Raw genomic sequence first — 22,765 nt, forward strand, 5'->3', positions numbered from 1 at the left:
TCATGACATTCCTTCACCAAACATTTTACGCTGAACCCGCAACTCTAGTTACAAACACAAGAACAGTTGTTCCATTCTGCTGGACACTCTTTCTATTGTCATCTTATTAAATTAGTATCTTGTTGATAACCTTTCTTCAGGAACATAATGCACATTCCTTTCTTCAGCTGTGTAGATGTAGTGCCTTGATTGCGTTTTCCCTACACATAAACATCAAGTTAACATGGAGATTAACAACTATTTCTGGAACCGATTTCATCCCACGTTTTCGGGATCTGATCTGTTCCAGATCTTCCAGTGTATATTTCATGTTACCATGGGTATTATGTTCAGTTCAGTAAATTCAGGTTGACTGAGTGAGTGAATTTTGTTTAAATGCTTCTTTGAACTGTACATCAGTCAGTCACCATGGTGAGCGGGCTCTATGTTTGAGTGAGTGAGTTTAGTTTTATGTCTCACTCAGCAATATTCCAGCTATATGGCGACGGTCTGTACATAATCCGGTCTGGACCAGAAAATCAAGTGATCAACAGCATGAGCATCGATCTAAACAGGATACGATGACATGTGTCAACCAAGTCGGCGAGCCTGACCACCCAATCCTGTTAGTCATCTCTTACGACAAGCATGTGTTGCTGAAGATCAATTCTACCCCCGGATCTGCACGGGTCCCATGTTTGAGGAAAGGCCAGATTGATGCAGGTCTTTGATGATCATCTGCTGGACCACACCAAATTATGCCACATGAATTATGCTGCTTTGCAAAGTATTTCAGTTAAACTTGTAGTCGAAAGAAAACTGAAATGGTGCAATTTTAGACACTGACAGAGATGCCAACCCCAAACGTGTTGCAAATAGTATTTAATCGACAAAAATTGATCAATTTGAAATAAAATCTGTGGAAATCCGCTGATCAGCGGAAAATTGCCATCTCTGCAATTTCTAGTGCAATCGTAGTTTGAGGCTAAAATTCATAGCGACTACAATAACATTTCTAAAGGTTGGCATCTCTGCAATGAGGATAAGTTCCTGGCATGTCAAAGGGACATTACTCTGCACAGCAAATTTTGCCACCTGGGCCACCTATCCTTACATGTTGAAATAAAGAATGAACTACAAATTTCATAAGTCTGCACAACAAACATTTCAAAATGACACTAGAAGATATTGTTCCTTCTAAATTGAATACTACTCTTAGTCAAATGCCCTTCAATTTCAAGAATGCATCCCAGATCCCTCTTGTCAAACTTCAGCAATGTCAATAACATATCACCACCTTCAGTCAACATTAAATAGATGTTGGTACAGTTATGGTTTAGGCACTCCCAATCACACATACACAAGTTTCATTCTCAGATTGGACACAAACATTAAGCCACAACTTGGAGTCCACTGCTGAATATTGCTGAAAAACTCACTCACTCAATTACTTAGAGTCAATACATATCACAGTTAAGCCTTTGCCATGTCCTTTGAAGCTTCAAAAGAAATCCTGAGCCTTTGGTCTCTTGGGCAATTGTAAAAGATTGTCCGTGAGAGATGATATATCACTTCCATCACGCTTAGGCGTCCTTCGGTCACTACCAGGTGTCCTTGACCCTGTACTTGGTGTATTTGACCTTGACTTTGGTGTACCACTTGGGGTCAAACTTAAAGGTGTCCTGTCCCCTGACTGCCGTGTGGGGGATGGGCTGTAACTGGCCCGAAGAGCTTTATCAGCATGTGTTTTGATCCCCAGCTTTTTGCTGACTAAGAGTTGAGCTGCAGGAGACATGGAATTCACACGATCTGTTGTGCTCATCGCAAACTTTGGAGATGGGCTGAAAATACAAATGAAAAGTATGAAATTACATGTAACTGAAATATATGTCATGGTGGCACAGGGGCGGTGGGGTCGCCTAGTGGATAAAAAGTTCACTTGCCACGCCGAAGACCGGGTTCGATTCCCCACATGGGAACAATGTGTGGAGCCCATTTGTGGTGTCCCCCACCGTGATATAGCTGAAATATTGCTAAGTGGTGTCAAACCACACTCACGCCACTCATGGTGACACAATGTGGAAATTTCCCCGCATAAAACATCAGACATATTATATTTCACTTTCCTGGAAAACAAAATTATTTTACGTGTTAGCAAGCACAATAAGGTATCACATAGAAAAGCACTAAATAATGCATGATTACCCTTGCAACTGATCAGGGTGTAGTCATATGTCTCTCCAGCTACATGGGGCATACCAACCACATTGCATGCTATAAACTTGAAGGTCTGAGTTCATATTACTATCTCATTCCACTGGTAACCAATCATTGTTGAGAAAACTGGTGCACATGTCCTTGGATTCACGTTTTACCATGTTTTTACCAACTCAACGAAGAGAACTGCGAGAGACACAGATCTTGCAAAAACCTACACATAATCTGTTTTACAATCCATGCCCATTTGACAGTTAGGCCTATTTGTGTTGACACTTTGGATGATAAATTGTTTCAGAAATACTATATCACGAAAGGAAGTACTTTAAAGTTTGCCACAACCAATGTCTTAGTGACACAGCATGACCAAGTGACAGTGAAAGGTTACGTGTTATCTTGTTACTTGACATTCATGAAGAAACTTATCTCTGTTTGCTTGTACATAAAGATACGTTTCCATATATTTTTAACATTCTTCATTAAATTCGTAGCAAATTAAAAGGAATGACATTTAACTTCAACCCGTTCAAACAGGGTTCACTTTGAATAGGTAATCTGAATGTATGCCTACATGTCTGCCAACTTCAATCATTAATCCTTGCTTGAATATCAGAATTGAGTGAGTGAGTTTAGTTTTATACCGCACTCAGCAATATTCCAATTATATGGTGGCAGTCTGTAAATAATCGAGTCTGATCCAGAAATCCAGTGATCAACAGCATGAGCATAGATCTACACAATTGGGATACGATGACATGTGTCAACAAAATCAGCGAATCTGACCACCCAATCCTGTTAGTCGCCTCTTATGACAAGCATGGGTTACTGAAAATCAATTGTAACCTGGATCAAAGGTTAACAGAACAGAACACAGATATTCCAAAATTTTATTCCAAAATTTAAGATTTGTATACTGGAAGCTTACAATATTCGTATTTGTAGGAGGAATTGAGACTGTATTTTCCCTTTTGAAACTACTCATGTGAAAGAGCCTTATATTCTTGGTTGCAGTATGACGACCATGACCACAAACTCCAGGTCACATACAAATACACTATATGCCTGGAGAACTAGCCCTTATTTGGCACATTAGACCCTGATTTGCACACTCAACCCACTCTGAACAACAGCTACTAATTGGCACATCAGACCCTAATTATCAGACCTTGGAAATCAAACCCTGGTTTTGCACAATATCAGATCCAGTTTGCACACCAACCCTTCTGGTACATCAGTGACTTGTTTCAGTACATCACACCCAATTTGCATATCAGACTGTATTTGGTTGATAGGATCATGGTTATGCACCCTGTACCCACTTTGCACGGCAAACCATATTTTGCACAGAAGACCCCTAATAATGTCCAGTCTAGTAAAGATATGTCAGTCCCCTATTTGGCACATCAGCACAATAATTGTTATATCACACCCAGTAAAGATTTGTCAGTCCCCTATTTGGCACATCAGCACAATAATTGTTACAGTCGTCTCTTATGACAAGCATGGGTTACTGAAAATCAATTGTAACCTGGATCAAAGGTTTACAGAACTGATCAAAGGTTAACAGAACTGAACACATATTCCAAAATTTTATTCCAAACTTCAAGATTTGTATACTGGAAGCTTACAATATTCGTATTTGTAGGAGGAATTGAGACTGTATTTTCCCTTTTGAAACTACACATGTGAAAGAGCCTTATATTCTTGGTTGCTGTATGACGACCATGACCACAAACTCCAGGTCACATACAAATACACTATATGCCTGGAGAACAGTAGCCCTTATTTGGCACATTAGGCCCTGATTTGCACACTCAACCCACTCTGAACAACAGCTACTAATTGGCACATCAGACCCTAATTATCAGACCTTGGAAATCAAACCCTGGTTTTGCACAATATCAGATCCAGTTTGCACACCAACCCTTCTGGTACATCAGTGACTTGTTTCGGTACATCACACCCAATTTGCATATCAGACTGTATTTGGTTGATAGGATCATGGTTATGTACCCTGAACCCACTTTGCGTGGCAAACCATATTTTGCACAGAAGACCCCTAATAATGTCAATTCTAGTAAAGATATGTCAGTCCCCTATTTGGCACATCAGCACAATAATTGGTATACATGTATCACACCCAGTAAAGATACGTCAGTCCCCTTTTGGGCACATCAGCACAATAATTGTTATGTCGCACACAGTAAAGATACGTCAGTCCCCTATTTGGCACAGCAGTATTATAATTGTATTATCACACCTAGTAAAGATATGTCAGTCCCCTATTTGGCACATAGCACAATAATTGTTATATCACACCCAGTAAATATATGTCAGTCCCCCATCTGGCACATCAGCACAATAATTGTTATATCACACCCAGTAAAGATGTCAGTCCCTTATTTGGTACTTCAGGACAATAATTGTTATATCACACCCAGCAAAGATATGTCAGTCCCCTATTTGGCACATCAGCATAATAATTGTTATATCACACCCAGTAAAGATTTGTCAGTCCCCTATTTGGCACATCAGCACAATAATTGTTATGTCACACCCAGTAAATATATGTCAGTCCCGTATTTGGCACATAAGCACAATAATTGTTATATCACACCCAGTAAAGATATGTCAGTCCCCTATTTGGCACATCAGCACAATAATTGTTATATCACACCCAGTAAAGATATGTTAGTCCCCTTATTTGGCACATAAGCACAATAATTGTTATATCACACCCAGTAAAGATACGTCAGTCCCCTATTTGGCACATCAGCATAATAATTGTTATATCACACCCAGTAAAGATACGTCAGTCCCCTATTTGGCACATCAGCACAATAATTGTTATATCACACCCAGTAAAGATACGTCAGTCCCCTATTTGGCACATCAGCACAATAATTGTTATATCACACCCAGTAAAGAAACGTCAGTCCCCTATTTGGCACATCAGTATAATAATTGTTATATCACACCCAGTAAAGATATCAGTCCCTTATTTGGCACATCAGCACAATAATTGTTATATCACACCCAGTAAAGATATGTTAGTCCCCTATTTGGCACATCAGCACAATAATTGTTATATCACACCCAGTAAAGATATGTTAGTCCCCTATTTGGCACATCAACACAATAATTGTTATATCACACCCAGTAAAGATATGTTAGTCCCCTATTTGGCACATCAACACAATAATTGTTATATCACACCAGTAAAGATGTTAGTCCCCTATTTGGCACATAAGCATAATAATTGTTATATCACACCCAGTAAAGATATGTCAGTCCCCTATTTGGCACATCAGCACAATAATTGTTATATCACACCCAGTAAAGATATGTTAGTCCCCCATTTGGCACATCAACACAATAATTGTTATATCACACCCAGTAAAGATATGTTAGTCCCCTATTTGGCACATCAACACAATAATTGTTATATCACACCAGTAAAGATGTTAGTCCCCTATTTGGCACATAAGCACAATAATTGTTATATCACACCCAGTAAAGATATGTCAGTCCCCTATTTGGCACATCAGCACAATAATTGTTATATCACACCCAGTAAAGATACGTCAGTCCCCCATCTGGCACATCAGCACAATAATTGTTATATCACACCCAGTGAAGATATGTCAGTCTCCTATCTGGCGCATCTGCCTCCTAATTGTTACATAATGTCCAGTAAACAGATATTCACGAAATTGTCCTAGTTGTTACAAATGTTAATCATAAGTGCAATTTCAGAAATCTATCACAATGCGCTTACAAGTTACATTGACAACATGATTCTTAGCTAAGATAGTGACCTCTTTTGAGACTTGATGTGCTGGGAATAAATCCACAAGTCATTTATTATTCATGGGATTCCATTCATTTAAATTCTGTATGCATTTAAATATATACATATAAACTTTTATTACAGAATTTCTAGTTTATTTTATCCTGTAAAAAAAAATTCACAGCATTATGGCACAATACAAATCCTTCTCAATCATGTTTCAATCATCTTCTGGTAGAGCATTGTAGAGTGAGTGAGTGAGTTTAGTTTTACTTGTCGCACTCAACAATATTCCAGCTATATGGCGGCGGTCTGTAAATAATCGAGTTTGGACCAGGCAATCCAGTGATCAACAGCATGAGCATTGATAAATGCAAGTGGGATACGATGGATTGATTAAACACTGTCAAAACTGCCTGTAAATAAAATACAAATACTAAGTAGTTGGTAAGGTTGCAATCAGTTCAGGGATGAATATTTTGCATTTTTCTTTGAGAGCAATTTTTTGAAGTTGTAAACATGAAGGATAGTCTATCCATAGAACTTGGTTTTCCTTTAATTTTCCTCTTATTCAGTGTAAAAATACACCAGCAACTTCCTACATCATGCGCAAAATAATTTGCAAACAAAGCTAAGATGACAGAAGTCCAATGTTGGCTTATGTAGTATAGCATATCATCCAGGGATCGAAACAGTCCTCAATTTTCAGGCAAACTTAAATTACAGCAGTAATACAGACCATGAATTGTTTAATGGAAAATGCAATGAATTTGACCAACTCAAATGATTTCAAACCTATTTTCACCCAATCAGTCTGTTTATCGGTGTCACTCTCGATATATAAAAAGAAAAGTCAGTCGCCAAACCACAGGCTGAGCAGGTTAGGTGGCTGAGTTTGTGAGCTGGTGATTAGGTGCCTGATTCTGAATGTGTGGGTTCAAATCCCGGATGGGACTCAACCCAAAAAAAGCACTAGAATCTGTACTTTACTAAGAAAGTGTAATCCCCAATGTAACATATGTTTCTTAAGTAATTGCTGCTGTTACATATAGTCAAGCATTGTCAGGCTGAAACAATAGCAATGATATTGTTCATAGTAAGAAAATGTGTGGTCTCAGCATCTTAGCTTTTTTTTAGTTAAGCACATGAGTATGCCATATGGAGTGCGCATTTTTCCACCATGTTGTCATATTGTTTTCTCGTTGAACTTTCTAATCTGTTATTTCCCTCAGTCAGTCAGTGGGACTTGGAGTGAGTGAGTGAGTGAGCTAAGCTTTATGCTGCTTTTCGCAAATGTTCCAGCAATATCACGGCAGGAGACACTAGAAATGGGCTTCACACATTGTACCCATTTGGGGAATCGAGTGGGACTTGGATACTTTGGGTCGACCAAACTGTACATGCTATATTATGATTCCGTTCATTTATATGATGAGGTTGTGTCATGCCATTGGACAAAAAGGGTAAGTTCCCTCTGTGGCTCTGTCTCTGTCACACATCACTGATGTCATATGTCACAGAGGGAAATTGAGTAGAGGCCACGGGCCACAGAGGTACAGGTCACCAGTTTCAATTAACGAGGTGTGAATGGCTCAAGTTAATTAGTGCTTAATTAACTAGGTGTTAACGGGGGTATAATAAATTCATTGTTAAATCGCTACTGACGGTATTGTGGTAATCTCTTCTGCTTGCCTGCCAATCGCTACTGATCATATCAAGTTACAAGGTGATTGGCGCACGTCAAAGACTGGTGATGACTTTATCCTATGTGATGATGTTTCTGGCGACAGTCGCATCATTGTGTTTAAAACTGTAGAAAACCTCAAGAAACTATGTAGCGGTTCAACTGTTTTACCCAAGACTGTTTTACCAGCTGTATATAATCCACTCACACATGCCTCATGGATCTATACCTGAACTATTCTGTATGCTCCCTGACAAGAAAGGTTCCACCTACCACAGACATATCCAGCTTCTTCAGACGAAATGTGAGACTTTTGGACTTACATTCTCACCTGGAGTTGGGATTTCTAATGACTTTCGTAACAACCTCTCATATAATGACATGAATCTGCCAATCAAGGTCAATCAAATACCATGTTAATGACCTAACACCTTATCAGTCATGGCCTACAGTACACAAGTGCCACTCAGGGTCACACAAAACGACCATATGCCACAGCGGGAAATTTCATCTAGATCAATTAAAATCTCATAGGCCACAGAGAGAAGTGTCACAGAGGTACTAAACCGACAAAAACATGATTATAAGTCCATTCTACTGAGCATGCGTAAGATTTGATACCAACCAAGGGAGGTGATTTAAAATTCAGTCTATTTTGACCCCTGGAAAAGTGAATTCTGAGAAGTTGATGAAAAAAACAATCACAAAAAAACATTTCACATTAGCAAAAACTGTGACAAAACTTCCCTTTGACAACATCCAAAAAACTATTTAAACCATAATCACTGCCCTCCATCAACAATCCAAGGGAAATAACTCTTGTGAATTATCTCCCCTTTAAAAGTGCCTTATCTGCAACTTATCAAATCAAGTGATAGATGACATATGCAGTTGCACACAATGCTAGTTCAACTACTGTATTCATCAAATTATTATGTTATTTTAGAGCAGATATTGCCAACATCTGACCTGGAAACAAAACGTATATCACTGTGAATAAAACGTACCTTGCTAGATTTCTGGTAACCTGCTTGATTGCATTCTGTTTCTTGTCACGATGAACCTTGCTTGCCTTTTCCGCCAGTTCTAATGCCAGTTGATCCCTCTTAGGCACTGCTGGAATCTGTTGAAAGACATTTTCAAAATCATGAACAACATTTTGTGTAGTTTGTTAGTTGTTTTAAGCTGAACTCAGCAATATTTCAGCCATTTGGCAGCAGTTGTAAATAATCGAGTTTGGACCAGACATTCTAGTGATCAACATCAAGAGCATCGATCTATGCAACTGGTATACTATGACATGTGTCAACCAAGTCAGAGAGCCCGACCACATGATCCTGTTAGTCACCTCTTACAAAACAATGGGTTGCTGAAGAACAATTCTGACTCACTCAATTCCTCACAGATTTGTTATAAAGTGACATCTGATTGTTTGACAAACCAACACATTCATCATTAAAACTGGAATGTCAAAGTTGATCATGCTTTACAGCTGTTATAAGATCTTTTCAAAGAGAGGTACCACAGAGATGCCAACCCCAAATCGGTGCAATTAGGACTCTGAGCTCCCTAAAATAAAAAAACAAGAGTCATCAGAAGATGACATATCCCCTGGCCCCCACATCTTTGAAAGAACAAATCATCTGACAGTTACTTAAAGTCCAGCTTTATTCTAGACTAAGTGCAAATCGTTCCATGGAAATCACGGAAAAAATAAATGACAAATATCTGCAAATAGCAAAAGGCACCACTTCAAGATCTGCCTCACATATCTGCCAAGTTTTGCTGAAAAATATTAAGAAGTTTTTGAGTTGTGCTCCGGAAACGAAACCCATCCCTCCTTTTGGGACTAAGTCCGAATCGTTTCCATGGAAACCGGGAAAAATAAAAATGCCAAAAATCTGCAAATAGCAAAAGGCACCACTTAAGGTTCTGTTTGATATATCTACCAAGTTTTGTTGAAAAATATTGAACGGTTCTTGAGTTATACTCCGGAAAAGAAGCCCACCCCTCCCTTTTGGGATTAAGTCCGAATCGTTTCCATGAAATTTCCCAACAAATTAGGGATCTCTATAAGTTTGTTACACTCAAGGAACAAAACTTTTCAATGCCATTACACATAGCGATCCTTATACCACTTAAACCGGTTTGCCGTACTCAGCAGCAGTGTTTGTGAATGTTAAGTGAATGAAATAAACAGTGCAGGGAATTTATCAGGCAGCCTACAACTTCCGGATTACTTTCTATTTTAAATAATTTGAAAACTTCTGTAAATAAAGTGTTATATTTATTCAATTATCATTATCTATAGTCAAAGATGATCCTAGCCCTCCAGTAAGACTATCTATATCTTTGTTATATTTTGAAAAAAATCGGAATGAATTTGGCTTTGTCGGAATGACGGAATCAACATGCATTTTCCGAGATGATTCTGATAAATTCGGGAGGGTTGGTATCTCTGTTACCATATGAGGAAACCTGACCTAATTTCAACATGATTGATAACTGGGTCACCATGTCACAAGAAACGTAGTCTCAAATCCTTCTTCCTGTCAACCTACCTTAAACACTGGCCCGGGGGTAGAGGGGAGCGGGGTCCCTCCCCCGTCAAGTCTGAAGGGAGTACTCTCAATCTCTCCCCACGTCATCATAGGCGAGTCATCAACTCCTGGTGCTGGTGACGGGGTCGCCATAAACCCATAACCATTCACATTTGGCGACATAGAAGGTAAGATTTCCTTTCCGTCATGTCCGATTTTCCCCAGATTTGCCAGTGCCTTGAATGATGCTGCCTCCTGCATCTGTTGCTTGCTCTTCACAATGTTGTGTGGGTTGAACTGGAAGCGGGTGTTTTCATGAATTATCTCCCTTGGTTTATGCTTCTGCAGTTCAATTAGTTCCTTGGCACTCAATGATTCCCCTGAAACAAAAAGAAATGAGGCTGCAAATTGTCAGGCCTTCAACATTAATTTGGAATTCATGATTACAGACATCATATATATTAGTAATATGCTTCATATATTTCATTTGTTCATAAGCTTTTGACTATATTTCTGCAGCACTTTGGAAAAACATACAAGTGGTGAATGGTATTGACCATCATAAAAATATAATCGATGTGGACTGGGATTCGAACCACCAATACAGGTTTGTGGTACACAAGGGCCACAACTCTGTGAATTGTTGTGTCTGAGATGACTGGGCCATCAATGTCCTCTATCAACCCAAGCTTACAACAGATCACTAAACAAAATCTGATTCCATGACATCATAACAATCCTGGAGTAAAAGATAATGTAATCAAGCAATCATATTGCATCCTAAGTAGATATAAACAAATATGGCTGAACTTACCATCAGGAACATACATGAGAGCATTCTGGGGCTTATACTTCCAGGTGTCCACTTTCCCAGTACCAGGTTCTATCATAGCCTGCTCCTCAATGCTGGGCAGTGCTAGCTTCTGCTCGTGTTCCTGTAATCATAAACTGTAATAATCATTTGTTCACTACATGAACTCTTAATGTGTTCTGTGTATATCAGTATAAGTTAGTCTGCCTCTGGTTATTTAGAATTAAGGCCACACCAATTTTATTTCTTGTTTTACGGATCCGCATGTCGTATTTTTTCAAGAACAAGAAAACAACCATAAAACTTAATTTTCTCCGCTCAAAAAAAAAATATCCTAATGTTTTTTATTGGCCAAAAATGTAAACTTACAAAAAAAAAATTAAATTGATTTTTGCCCCATATACACCACATTCCCTCGTGTCTTTGCGAGGATTAAAGATTTTTAAAAAATATATAAAAATTTGAGATGACCCCCCGACTCGAATGCTTCATAGTACAATACATTATGACAAGGCCGGACACTTCGATGCACCCCACCCGCCTGCTTTGCCGATCGCTATGCTACCATCGCATGCAATCGGTTAAAACTTGATGTAAACATAATCATGGCTAATTAGCTTATCAAGTACCACTCATGACACCTACCAATTCTTTATTGTTATTTCTGCAAGTCGATTGAAACCCAATTTTGACTCTCAACTAAAAGATCTTGACACAAATGGATGAGGATATATCCGCGCAAAACGGGGGTGTGGTGGAAACAAGCCCTCTGGCAATTTATGAAGTGTATATCACAGGCCCTCGTGTATTTGCGAGGATTAACGATTAATAAAATATTGTTTTTGAGATGAGATACTTTTTGTATTTAAAAGGAACATTACTTTGACTGGTGATTTACTAAATATTTTTTTCCCTCCTTCCTTTAGGTTTTCCGTAATCCTTAAGGTTTCAAAAAAATCTGTAAAACAAGACATAACTGACTGACTGAGTTTGGTTTTACGCCGCTTTTAGCAATATTCCAGCAACATCAAGGCGAGGACACCAGAAATGGGCTTCACACATTGTGCCCATATGGGGATTCGAACCCGGGTCTTCGGCGTGACGAGCCAGCGCTTTAACCATTAGGCTACCCCACCGCCCCTAAAACAAGACATAAACTTGGTCTGGCCTAAAGTAAGCATATCAAAACATTCACCATTTCCTGTTTCTCCTCCTTGTCATACATCCAGGCATGTTTCTCTCTGTGTTTACGTTCGCCTTCTTTAAGAATTTCCACAAATGATGCATTGTCTTCACTGGTGTTCCTGGCCAGGTATCGATCAAGGCTTAATTCTTTCTTCTTTTCTGGAAATAGAAATGGAAAACCATCCATGAACATGTTAACAATGTACAGAGGAAACCTGAGTCCCAAGATGTCCAGATACAGTGGAAGCTGTCAAAACCGGCAGCTGTCCAATCCGGCAAGTTGTCAACACCGGCATAAAATCTCAGTCCCATTCGTGGCTAGTACATTTTTCTTCATTTAAGAGCTCTGCAATCAGGCAGCTGTCAATTCCGGATCTCGGCATGAAATGAGCCGCCCGAATATGTGTTTATACAGTAATCAGCGCTATCTAATCCGGTGTGTGACGAGGAGTCGGAGGGATATGTATTGTCACTAATTAATCCTGTGTTGAAACTACATGGTTGCCGACAAAGATAATTTAATCTTAGTTCAGTATGGGTGTACTTGTACATGTAAATAGCGTGTTGAGAGAGAAATTGAGAGAACCACATGATACAACAATGTATATGAGAGTGACAAAACTGGTTCAGTTCTAGTCGGAGGTAACCGTGTCAGCTCTACAATCCGGCACGCTGTCTAAACCGGATTATTTCTTCAGTCCCAGTGTGTGCCGGTTTAGACAGCTTCCTGAGTCTGTATTGCCAATATTTCATTGTGTAACATTGTGTTGTGCTGCAAATACTAGTATGTAGGTATAGCAGTGTATGAAATGAGGCCCGTCCAACCGCCCAAGACGGTCTAGATTTCTACATTTACAGCTAGCCAGCCCGATGGTCTGGTAATTTTTTTTAGATGTTCCATACATCTGAGTAAATTCACCATATTTGGTCTGGTTAAATCCTGATGTCTTGCTGGATTTTTGGTTTATTTCATACACAGGGTACAGACAAGCTTTGGTTGGTTGGTTGGTGTTTAATGCTGCAATCAGCAACATTCAAGCTATATGGCGGCGTTCTGTACCCAACAATCTAGTGATCAACAGCAATAGCGTCTATCTTCGAAAATGGGATATGATGACATGTATCAACCAAGTCAGCAAGCCTGACCATCTGATACCATTTGTCACCTCTTACGACAAGCATGAGGTACTGAAGACCAATGCTAGCCCAAATCTTCACGGGTAAATAATGTTACAAGTAATATTGATACCGGCATGTAGATATAAACAGGCAATAGATGGCGGTTATGAACTGAATGAGATTGGTCTCAGGTCTGTATCATATTTTGACAGTTATCATGGTGATATATGTAATATTGTTTCATGCCTCCCCCCTTCCCCAAATATGTCACGGTTTCATATGAACTCCCTTCACTCCCCATAATCATAATAATAATGACAAGTCTGTAAATAATGTTCAAATTTATAACCCTCATTTTTCAAAGATCAGAACTAAGTTATTAACATGGTGAAGTCGTATTTTCATTCCCATTCCAATATAATTGAGATATATGTTCATGACCCCTCTACCCCAGCCATGCCACCCCCACCCCACCTACCCTTACACACACTCTAATCCCAGCTCCACTCCCATATAAGAAATGACATCATAATCATGATTATAATCATGATTAAAAACATGATTAACACCCAAAACATACCAGTGAGTGAGTGAGTATGGTTTTACACTACTTTTAGATATATTCAATCACAAATACCAGAAATGGGCTTCACACACTGTACCCAGGTCAGAAATTAAACCTGTGTGTTCAGGATGAGGAGAAAATGCTTAATCCTCTCGGCACCACAATTACCCCTTAAACATAAGAACATGTTTCAAATTCATCCCTGAAAGTCGTGTTAAGTATAGAAGATATTACCAACACGAAAAGCCTTTTAAAAAGGCACCAGAGTAAGTTAAGAAATTTAGTGACGGACGTGAGATGATTTGGGGGGTGAGAAGCTGATTTCAAGAGCATCACGACGACCATACCTCCATCTATTAGAGAGTTGTTTCCATTAGAGATCGGTACTCGCATCGCAAATACGGTACTCTCATCTCCAGTATATGACGTTTCATATCAAAAGACATTGTCATGTCTACCCATGTCTTAGCTAAGATACATAGCGCTCACATACACGAACGCTATGAATCACCTCTATAGGCCGAAATGGAGGAAATCCTTTGTCACACATGTGAGCGCAATGTAACTCATGTATGTGAGCACTACGTATCTAAGGAAACCTAATGGGTGCTACTAAAATGGAATGGATTTTCCAATTCTGCAATTCAAAATTATGCACTGAACCAGTACAAGTGTGCTCTATTATGCGTAAATTTGTTTTGATTTGAATGTTTCTCAGTTTGTTAACATTTTGATCAGTAAAAACACAGAATGTATTTAAATTAGAGATTTATGCGATTCCCGCATTAAAGCGGAACAATTATTTTGGATTACCCACATGATCACGTGGCTCATAATTTGTGCAGTTATGTTCAATGGTCATTTGGAATTGACAAACTACTACTATTTAACAACAAAGCGACTAAGTATCATTGGCTGAAAGTTATTTTGAATATGCCAAGCGGCTATATAGAGAGAAATTTCACCTGAGAGAGAATTCCTCCAGATAATATGGTTGCAAGCATTTGCACCTCTAACCAAGAACGTAACCAATAAGCATAATTAAGAGAGTGTTGTTTCTCTAAAGAGCTCTTGCCATAATAAAGATAGAACAGGTGTGGGTGTGCTTGGGTTTCAGTATACTGTGCCATAGGTGGGCAGTATTAACATCAAACAGGCATTAGTCCAAGTTGGTATAATGACAAGGGTTGAAACGATAAATCAAACTATCGACGGATTGCAATTGTTGAGTCTTCGATAGCAATTAATTGATGGTAGAAAGGAAAAACTATCCCCTCAATAGTCACCCCTAATAATGACTATCACTGAATCAAGGCAGAGTTTAGGTTTACACCTTTATTCCACGTGTTGACAGCATAGTCATAGACAAAAACTCTCTGGTCATGTTGCGAGCATTATAATATACTCCAGCACATCACGTCCAACTCCCACTCAGTCATCCAATCACACCCGCCTCCACTCGGCGCATGTGCATAGGCTGCTTACCAGACGTCGGTAAGATAACCATTCATACAACATCACTCCCTAACGTGCATGCAAGGTGCTATACGATGACAATAACATTTAATGCAACGTTTAACAGCAACTCACTACACCTCACCAATCACTGATCTGCTTAAAAACATAAACAGCTAACGAGTCATACAAGAACATGTGTGTTCTGTCAATATATAAATCTGGATTAGAGCCGAACAATACCATTGTAAGGTCATTGAGGTCATGGGTTTCACAGTACGAGAGGCACGGATGGCCCAGTTGTCAAAAGTGATGCAATTCACTGTGCAGAGTGTGTCCCTCGGGCACACCAGCATTTGAGTTTGAATCTGGATTCGACCCGATTATGTTTCAACGTTTGTCAAAGCTAAAAGTTTGATGTTGACATTGACAATTGGATATCTTTAATGAATTGCTACTGTTAAATACAAAACACGCCACATAGTATTGTCCAGTAAAACACTCATTATAGGATGAGAAATTGAATTTGGTTTAATATTGCTTTAAACAGTATTCTGGTTGATAACACATGTCAGGTTCCAAGCAGAAAAGGTTATGCTGGTCTCATTAACTACTTTAGCGAATCCTTCCATCACAGGTGTGGATATGTATAATTGTGCTCAGCATTAAGGGATATAATAATGACTTGTCAGCTCATACAGTTTTATGAGGTCATGATTGATGGATGAAATAACCAACACTGTAAGTGTTCTTATCAGCTGTGGAGTGTTCACTCGTCACGTCGAAAAACTTGGTTTCGATTCCCCACATTATTTACAGACCGTCGCCATATAGCTGGAATATTGCTAAATGCGGCGTAAAACTAAACTCATTCACTCACTAATACTCCAGTGCATTTTGGCAAACCCAAGCACTGCCAGAACTTACCCTTTTTCAGACATTTCCTTAAATTGATAGGGACCCAAAGTTCTACAAGAAATAATTCTGATTTGTGAGGACGGTGGGGTAGCGTAATGGTTAAAGCGTTTGCTCGTCACGCTGAAGACCCCGGTTCGATTCCCCACATGGGTACAATGTGTGAAGCCCATTTCTGGTGTCCCCGCCATGATTTTGCTGGAATATTGCTAGAAAGTGGCATAAAACCATCCTCACTCACTCACTCATATCAGCTGTAGGCACAATGGATGTTACTGTACCTCTATCATGATGCAGTATTTGTTTTTTCTGCATCCATTATCTACATTTGTGGGTATTGGGCACAAATTCCTGTGTTACATAAAACCATGGACTGTTAAAACCAACTGCAGACACACGTCCATCCTCATCACCACCCAGGGTAACACCTACCATTGTCAGCATCATTCTGCAACTCTGGCTGCTCATCAGTGCCAAGGTCAGCGGGCTGCTTCTGAGATGGGGAGGGAGCCCTGGTAGAGGCATCAGGTGTCTCAAACGTATCTGGGGAGTTGTCTGGAGAAAGAAACTAAATCAGTTGAAATAACAATATAACATCATAAAAATTTCATTTACTGACAGTATGAGAAATCATTGAGTCACTGACCACGATCATATTGACCATCCGATTCTTGTTTTCTGAATTTCCTTCAGATTTAAAAAAAATATGTTCTGCTCTTAACATGCTGAGTCTACTCACTGATGAGCTCAAACAAATATATTTGCAGCATTTCTATACGTGTTAATAGCTTTTAATGCTAAGTGAGCGAATGAGTTTAGTTTTATGTCGCACTCAGCAATATTCTAGCTATATGGCGGCGGTCTGTAAATAAATGAGTCTGGACCAGACAATCCAGTGATCAACAACATGAGCATCGATCTGCGCAATTGGGAGCCGATGACGTGTGTCAACCAAGTCAGCGAGTCTGACCACCCGATCCCGTTAGTCGCCTCTTACGACAAGCATGGGTTACTGAAGATCAATATTGTAACCCGAACCTTCACGGGTTTTTAAAGCTGAAACATGGGACATTATTGACAGCAATTACACAAAAAGAGTTTACTTGACCATGGCTTCTGAGAATTGGATCAAAACTTGACAAACAAGATTAACCTTGACAAACATGATCAAAGTTGCCAAATATGACCAAACTGAAAATAACTCCTACGAAAAGTCATGACGTTCTGAAAGTCATTGTCTGTGCACCATTGACATGTTGCTATAGGGATTGGCAACAAATGAAGTTGACAGACATTTTACATGTCCACTCTTGACTTTCCACAGGCTGGTCAACCATGTGTGACATCACGCAAATCTAGCAACCATATTAAAATTGTGCACCTACAGAATTAATACCAAATTGATACAGTAACAGCTTGAAAACCTTTTGGGTTAAGACACAACCAATCAAGGAACATTTGGCCCAAACATGCAATTTTGCTTCCATCTCAACAAAAGGCACACCTAGTATACACAGCATCTGAGCCTGAAGAGTAAAAACTGGAACAAAAAATACAGGGCAACTAATATGAAGTTTCCACTCGTCCTTCTAAAATTGTACTTGCCCTATAGATCATGCATCACAATGAATATAAATTATTTTATTTCAAAATGTTTGCTTGGAATAATAAACATTACTAACTTTAGCTTCTGTACAAACTTTGACAAAATTGAATTCGTTCACCATTTACGATAGTTGAACTTCAAAAAATGTCGTACTTAAGAATATTTCGCTCATATATGATGACGTGCATGCGTGTGCTAGCTCAGGTGCATGCATGTGCATGTGTGCATGCTGTGTGTACTAGCCCAGACTTAAGCTGGTTCTATAGTGCCAGCTCACCGATATACCATGCCACATTGAAGCATGAATACCCCACTCAGACACGTCATACTGTCTCTGAGCCGACCAGTCATTGTTGTACCCATTAATGGTGAGCACCAGGCAGGCACCAACAAATACCATATTTTAACGTCTTTTGGAATGACGCAGCTGGGGATCAAACCCTTCCACTCTCCGGGCAGATGCTCTAACCACTACACAACGAAGATGGTTCAGTGAAATGAAATTGTATGGGGTAGCACATGGGGAAATAATGGCTCAAAAATGGAGTTTTCGTAATGTTCTCATACAAATTCCAAAGTCATTGGAATGGACAAATTCAAAATTAGAAATTGAGAACTGGATTTGACATTTGCTGCAGATCTTGGGAGAAATATCAACCTGGACCAGATCTAGATGATTCCTGAGTTCACTCATAATTTCACCATGTTCACTCACATACAATACATATTGCTGGACAGCAAACAAAAACTTCACCATATCGAATGTACTTACAAATACTTGATGCTCCTGTTGATGGCCGGAGATCTTTACACCTCATCTGTATTTCTCTCAGTTTTACCAAGTCGTTCCTCTCAAGAGCATCATAGTATTCTGCTTGTGAGTTCAGATTGGGCAGATCTGGGTAGAAGTCTCTGGTGATTATCTCCTCAATACCCTACAAGACACAAAGGAACATAAATATAGCTCTGTAACTAACCATCCTCACCGACTGAAGTGTTCCTTCTCTCATAGGCTCATTTAATGCACTAGGCTTAAACACAAATTCAATAGAGTTCTGTATTGTATATCAGATAATGAGATGTAGAAGTAATATGGTTCAGAAAACATGGTAAATGTCTTGCATAAGAAACCTGAGTTTGATTTGATGCATGGTAAGATATGTGTATTAGTCCAGATTACTTGAGCAATCTAAGGTGAAGAGTATAAACACAGCTAATCCCATTAACAGCTTGGAAAGGATACATGAGTCTAAATACCCTAGGGGTGATAAACATGGCAAACAGGTGTTGGCAAGAATGAAGTTTAGCTGTTTACAGTTACATACATCGCAGAAATACATTGACTTCAGATTTTGGTAAGAGTTCCGCCCGTAACCCCCGCTTCAAATGTAGTCTATTTATTAGGGTTATTTCGAGGGTTTAGGGTTAGGTTTGTGGTTAGATTTAGGGTTAGGTATAGGCTGTTTATAAAAAAAACATAGGCGTATATTCTTTGGCATATAATGATTAACAAAAATACGGGGGTTACGGGTGGAAATCTTTCCCTGATCTTTTCAAACCATGTCATCTTTTCAGACTAGGCTTGGTGTTGTGTAAGAGTACAAGGGGTTCAATCATTTTGCTGTGGTGGTGAGCGAAATCAGGGGCAGTATGAGTATTTACCTGCGTGTATGTGTCTTCGTCTAACACTGTTTTCTTCTTTTCATTTCCCGTATCACTTTTCTTGTTCTTGTCTACTGTGACCAAGGCCATAGAGGCAAGCGTCTGTAACGCCATTGCCCTTATTCAGACTTATTTCACTGAAAAGTACGATGTTTTATCTCTTGTCAAATTTCGACGACGAAGAAACGACGCCGGAAGTTGTAACATAAGTGAAAGAAGTTTCTTAACGACAACATTTTAACTGCGCATTTGTCAAAACTCTATAATCAACACAAGTACAGAATTATTAATCGATTAGTACATGAATGTGCACTAATCTCTGCTGGACAAATGTAACGGGATGGCTAGCATTTTTGCGACATACTGTTTCAACACGAGTTGTCTCCCTTTGTTGATGTCCTCGCTTTGAACAATACAAGTCGTCTGTCTATCTTGTACATATTTATGCTATTTGGCTTACATGTTTAAAATACATGCAAAGACAGTACATCCGGTAACATGGATGAAATACGAGCTTAACCTGTGTCTGTAACCAAACAAATGAGTTGTGTTTATTATTTGGGGTGGCGAGTCGCTTTTGGGGAGAAGCGTTTTTCATTGCCATTCCTGCTAAAGTCACTTTGGGTAGGTGGACGAAGAAATATACCTCGCGTTTTGAATGATTTGCATGGTGAAACAATATATGATCGCTTGATGGGATTTTAATCCTCTATTCTTCCACACCTAATCCAGCTACATCACTGGGGGCTATAGGTTATATGTATGCAGGGGTGGATCCATACAACTTTTTGAGAAAGGGGGGAGGTGGGGTGGAAGCAATACAGCCTATATATGGCATTAACGTGTATATACTCAGGGACAATCTACAGCACGCCGTGTATTCTCCCTGATATACTGGAAGCAATACAGTCTATATATGGCATTAACGTGTATATACTCAGGGACAATCTACAGCACACCTTGTATTCTCCCTGATATACTGGAAGCAATACAGCCTATATATGAGTGAGTGAGTTTAGGTTTACACCGCACTCAGCAATATTCCAGCTATATGGCGGCGGTCTGTAAATAATCGAGTCTGGACCAGACAATCCAGTGATCAACAGAATGAACATTGATCTGCACAATTGGGAACCAATGACGTGTCAACCAAGTCAGCGAGCCTGACCACCCGATCCCGTTAGTCGCCTCTTACGACAAGCATGGGTTACTGAAGATAAATATTCTACGAGTGTCCGTTTTGTGAAGCCAATTACCTGTTCAAATCAAGGAGGCAGAGTCACTTGACATTTTTAAGAGCGACATCAAACCTATCTCTTTAGGACTTTCTATAACTTGTGAGCACCCATGAAAATACCCGCCTATGACTTCTTGCAGTGACTTCGGGCGGTGGGGTAGTCTAGTGGTTAAAGCGTTGGCTCGTCACGCCGAAGACCCGGGTTCGAATCCCCACAGGGGTACAATGAGTGAAGCCCATTTCTGGTGTCCCCCGCCGTGATATTGCTGGAATATTGCTAAAAGCGGCGTAAAACCAAACTCAGTCAGTCAGTCTTGCAGTGACTTCAAATTGTTTGCAGCGCCGCGAGCAAGCACTCTGTGCCTGGAGTTGGAATTTATTATTTCAGTATTTTTCATTGTCCTACAACAGCATGGGTGACTTTCCATCGATATCACCGCTACCACTCTCATAGGTTCATGTTAAAATATGGTTGCTCTGATCGTATTAACCCTGCCATGGCTTTGTGCAAGTACTAGTGTTGTAGTCGTAGCTCATGGAACTGAGGATCTGTTGCTCAGCATCTGTGACTTGGCTGATTGCGTGTCACCCCGACACCTTGAATTTCATGTTTGTTCATCCTGAGGATAAAAATAATTGAAGTTTTGCTAAAGGCTGGATCGTGGCGGTGGTGTAGCCCACAGGCCCTCGTGTCTTTGCGAGGATTACAGATTAATAAAAACAACATAGAAATTTGAGATGACCCCCGACTCGAAAAAAATACTTCACAGTACAATACATCATGATGTATTATTGTATTGTGAAGTATTTCGGGTTGGAGGTCATCTCAAGTTTTGTTTCTATCTGTAATCCTCGAAAAGACACGAGGGCCTGTGGTGTAGCCTTGTGGTTAAAACATTTACTCGGGTCCCTACTTGGTGTAATGTGTGGCGTCCATTTCTGGTGTCCCCCTCCGTTATAGTGCTGGAATATTGCTGAAAACGGAGTAAAACTAAACTCACTCACTCACCTTGACAGCACGGGTTTGGTTGAGGTTTGGATGACTGCGGGTTAGTATCAACGTGTTAAACAAAAGTCGTATTTTAGTGGAGTGGAGTTTAGTTGGAAAGAACAATTCTACACCCACATTGACTTACTTGTCATGGATTGAACGTGTAAGGGCGAAACCCCTGTGTCCAAACCTCTTTGGGTAACTTTTTCCATGTTTCATTTCAACAGTCATTCATTTTTCCAGTTTCATTACGCCATCCAATCACACCGGCCCAAACAATGTTATTGAACTGTTAATTGCATTATTACGGAAGCGCTGAAGGGACCTCATGAAATAAAAATTATCTTGAGCGCACAAGTTAATATCTTGAGCGCACAAGTTAGTTATCTTGAGCGCACAAGTTAGTATCTTGAGCGCACAAGTTAATATCTTGAGCACACAAGTTACTATATTGAGCACTCAAGTTGATATCTTGAGCGCACAAGTTACTTATCTTGAGCGCTCAAGTTAGTTATCTTGAGCGCACAAGTTAACATCTTGAGCGCACAAGTTAGTTTCTTGAGCGCACAAGTTAGTCTCTTGTGCGCACAAGTTAATATCTTGAGCGCTCAACTTCGTGTTTAGCATCTAATGGCATTAATGGAACGCACATTTGCTTGACTGCTGGCTAAAATGTACAAACTTATATCCTTTTTGGAAGATTTCAAACGATGCAAAGTCAGAGTTAACTATAGGTGTTTATGATGAGACTATGTAAAAGTATGCAAATGTATCGTGAACATTGATAATGTTTATCATGTAAACGTTCATCGTCTTTATGCTTGTCAATACTATTCTTTGTATCTGATTTTACCACTTTTTGCTTTATTACATAAAGCAGGCCTAGGTATGTGTAATGTCATAATAAGAATTAAAACATAAACATGAGTAGGAGTTTATTGCAGGAATGAATAGTGGTTTTACTTACTTCTTATATTGGTACATAGTATTATGAACACTTGGATAACTT

The 22,765-nt window shown here is 39.5% G+C and overlaps 1 protein-coding gene across 1 annotated transcript; it reads right to left on the bottom strand.

Annotated features, from left to right (window-relative positions):
• Positions 1–570: 570 nt before the first annotated feature.
• On the bottom strand, positions 571–19,742 carry LOC124268549 (splicing factor ESS-2 homolog). The gene is made up of 8 exons (XM_046703545.1): positions 19,529–19,742; positions 18,639–18,801; positions 16,693–16,815; positions 12,217–12,365; positions 11,025–11,145; positions 10,232–10,590; positions 8,678–8,793; positions 571–1,820 (listed from the first exon to the last, which is right to left on the bottom strand). Exons 1-8 carry the CDS (start codon positions 19,640–19,642, stop codon positions 1,481–1,483), a joined length of 1,485 nt encoding a protein of 494 aa, XP_046559501.1. The 5' UTR covers positions 19,643–19,742; the 3' UTR covers positions 571–1,480.
• Between the last annotated feature and the right edge of the window lie 3,023 nt (positions 19,743–22,765).

This window comes from Haliotis rubra, unplaced genomic scaffold (assembly GCF_003918875.1).
Source record: "Haliotis rubra isolate DU_JTF1 unplaced genomic scaffold, ASM391887v1 Scf101, whole genome shotgun sequence".
Classification (NCBI taxonomy): Eukaryota; Metazoa; Mollusca; class Gastropoda; order Lepetellida; family Haliotidae; genus Haliotis; species Haliotis rubra.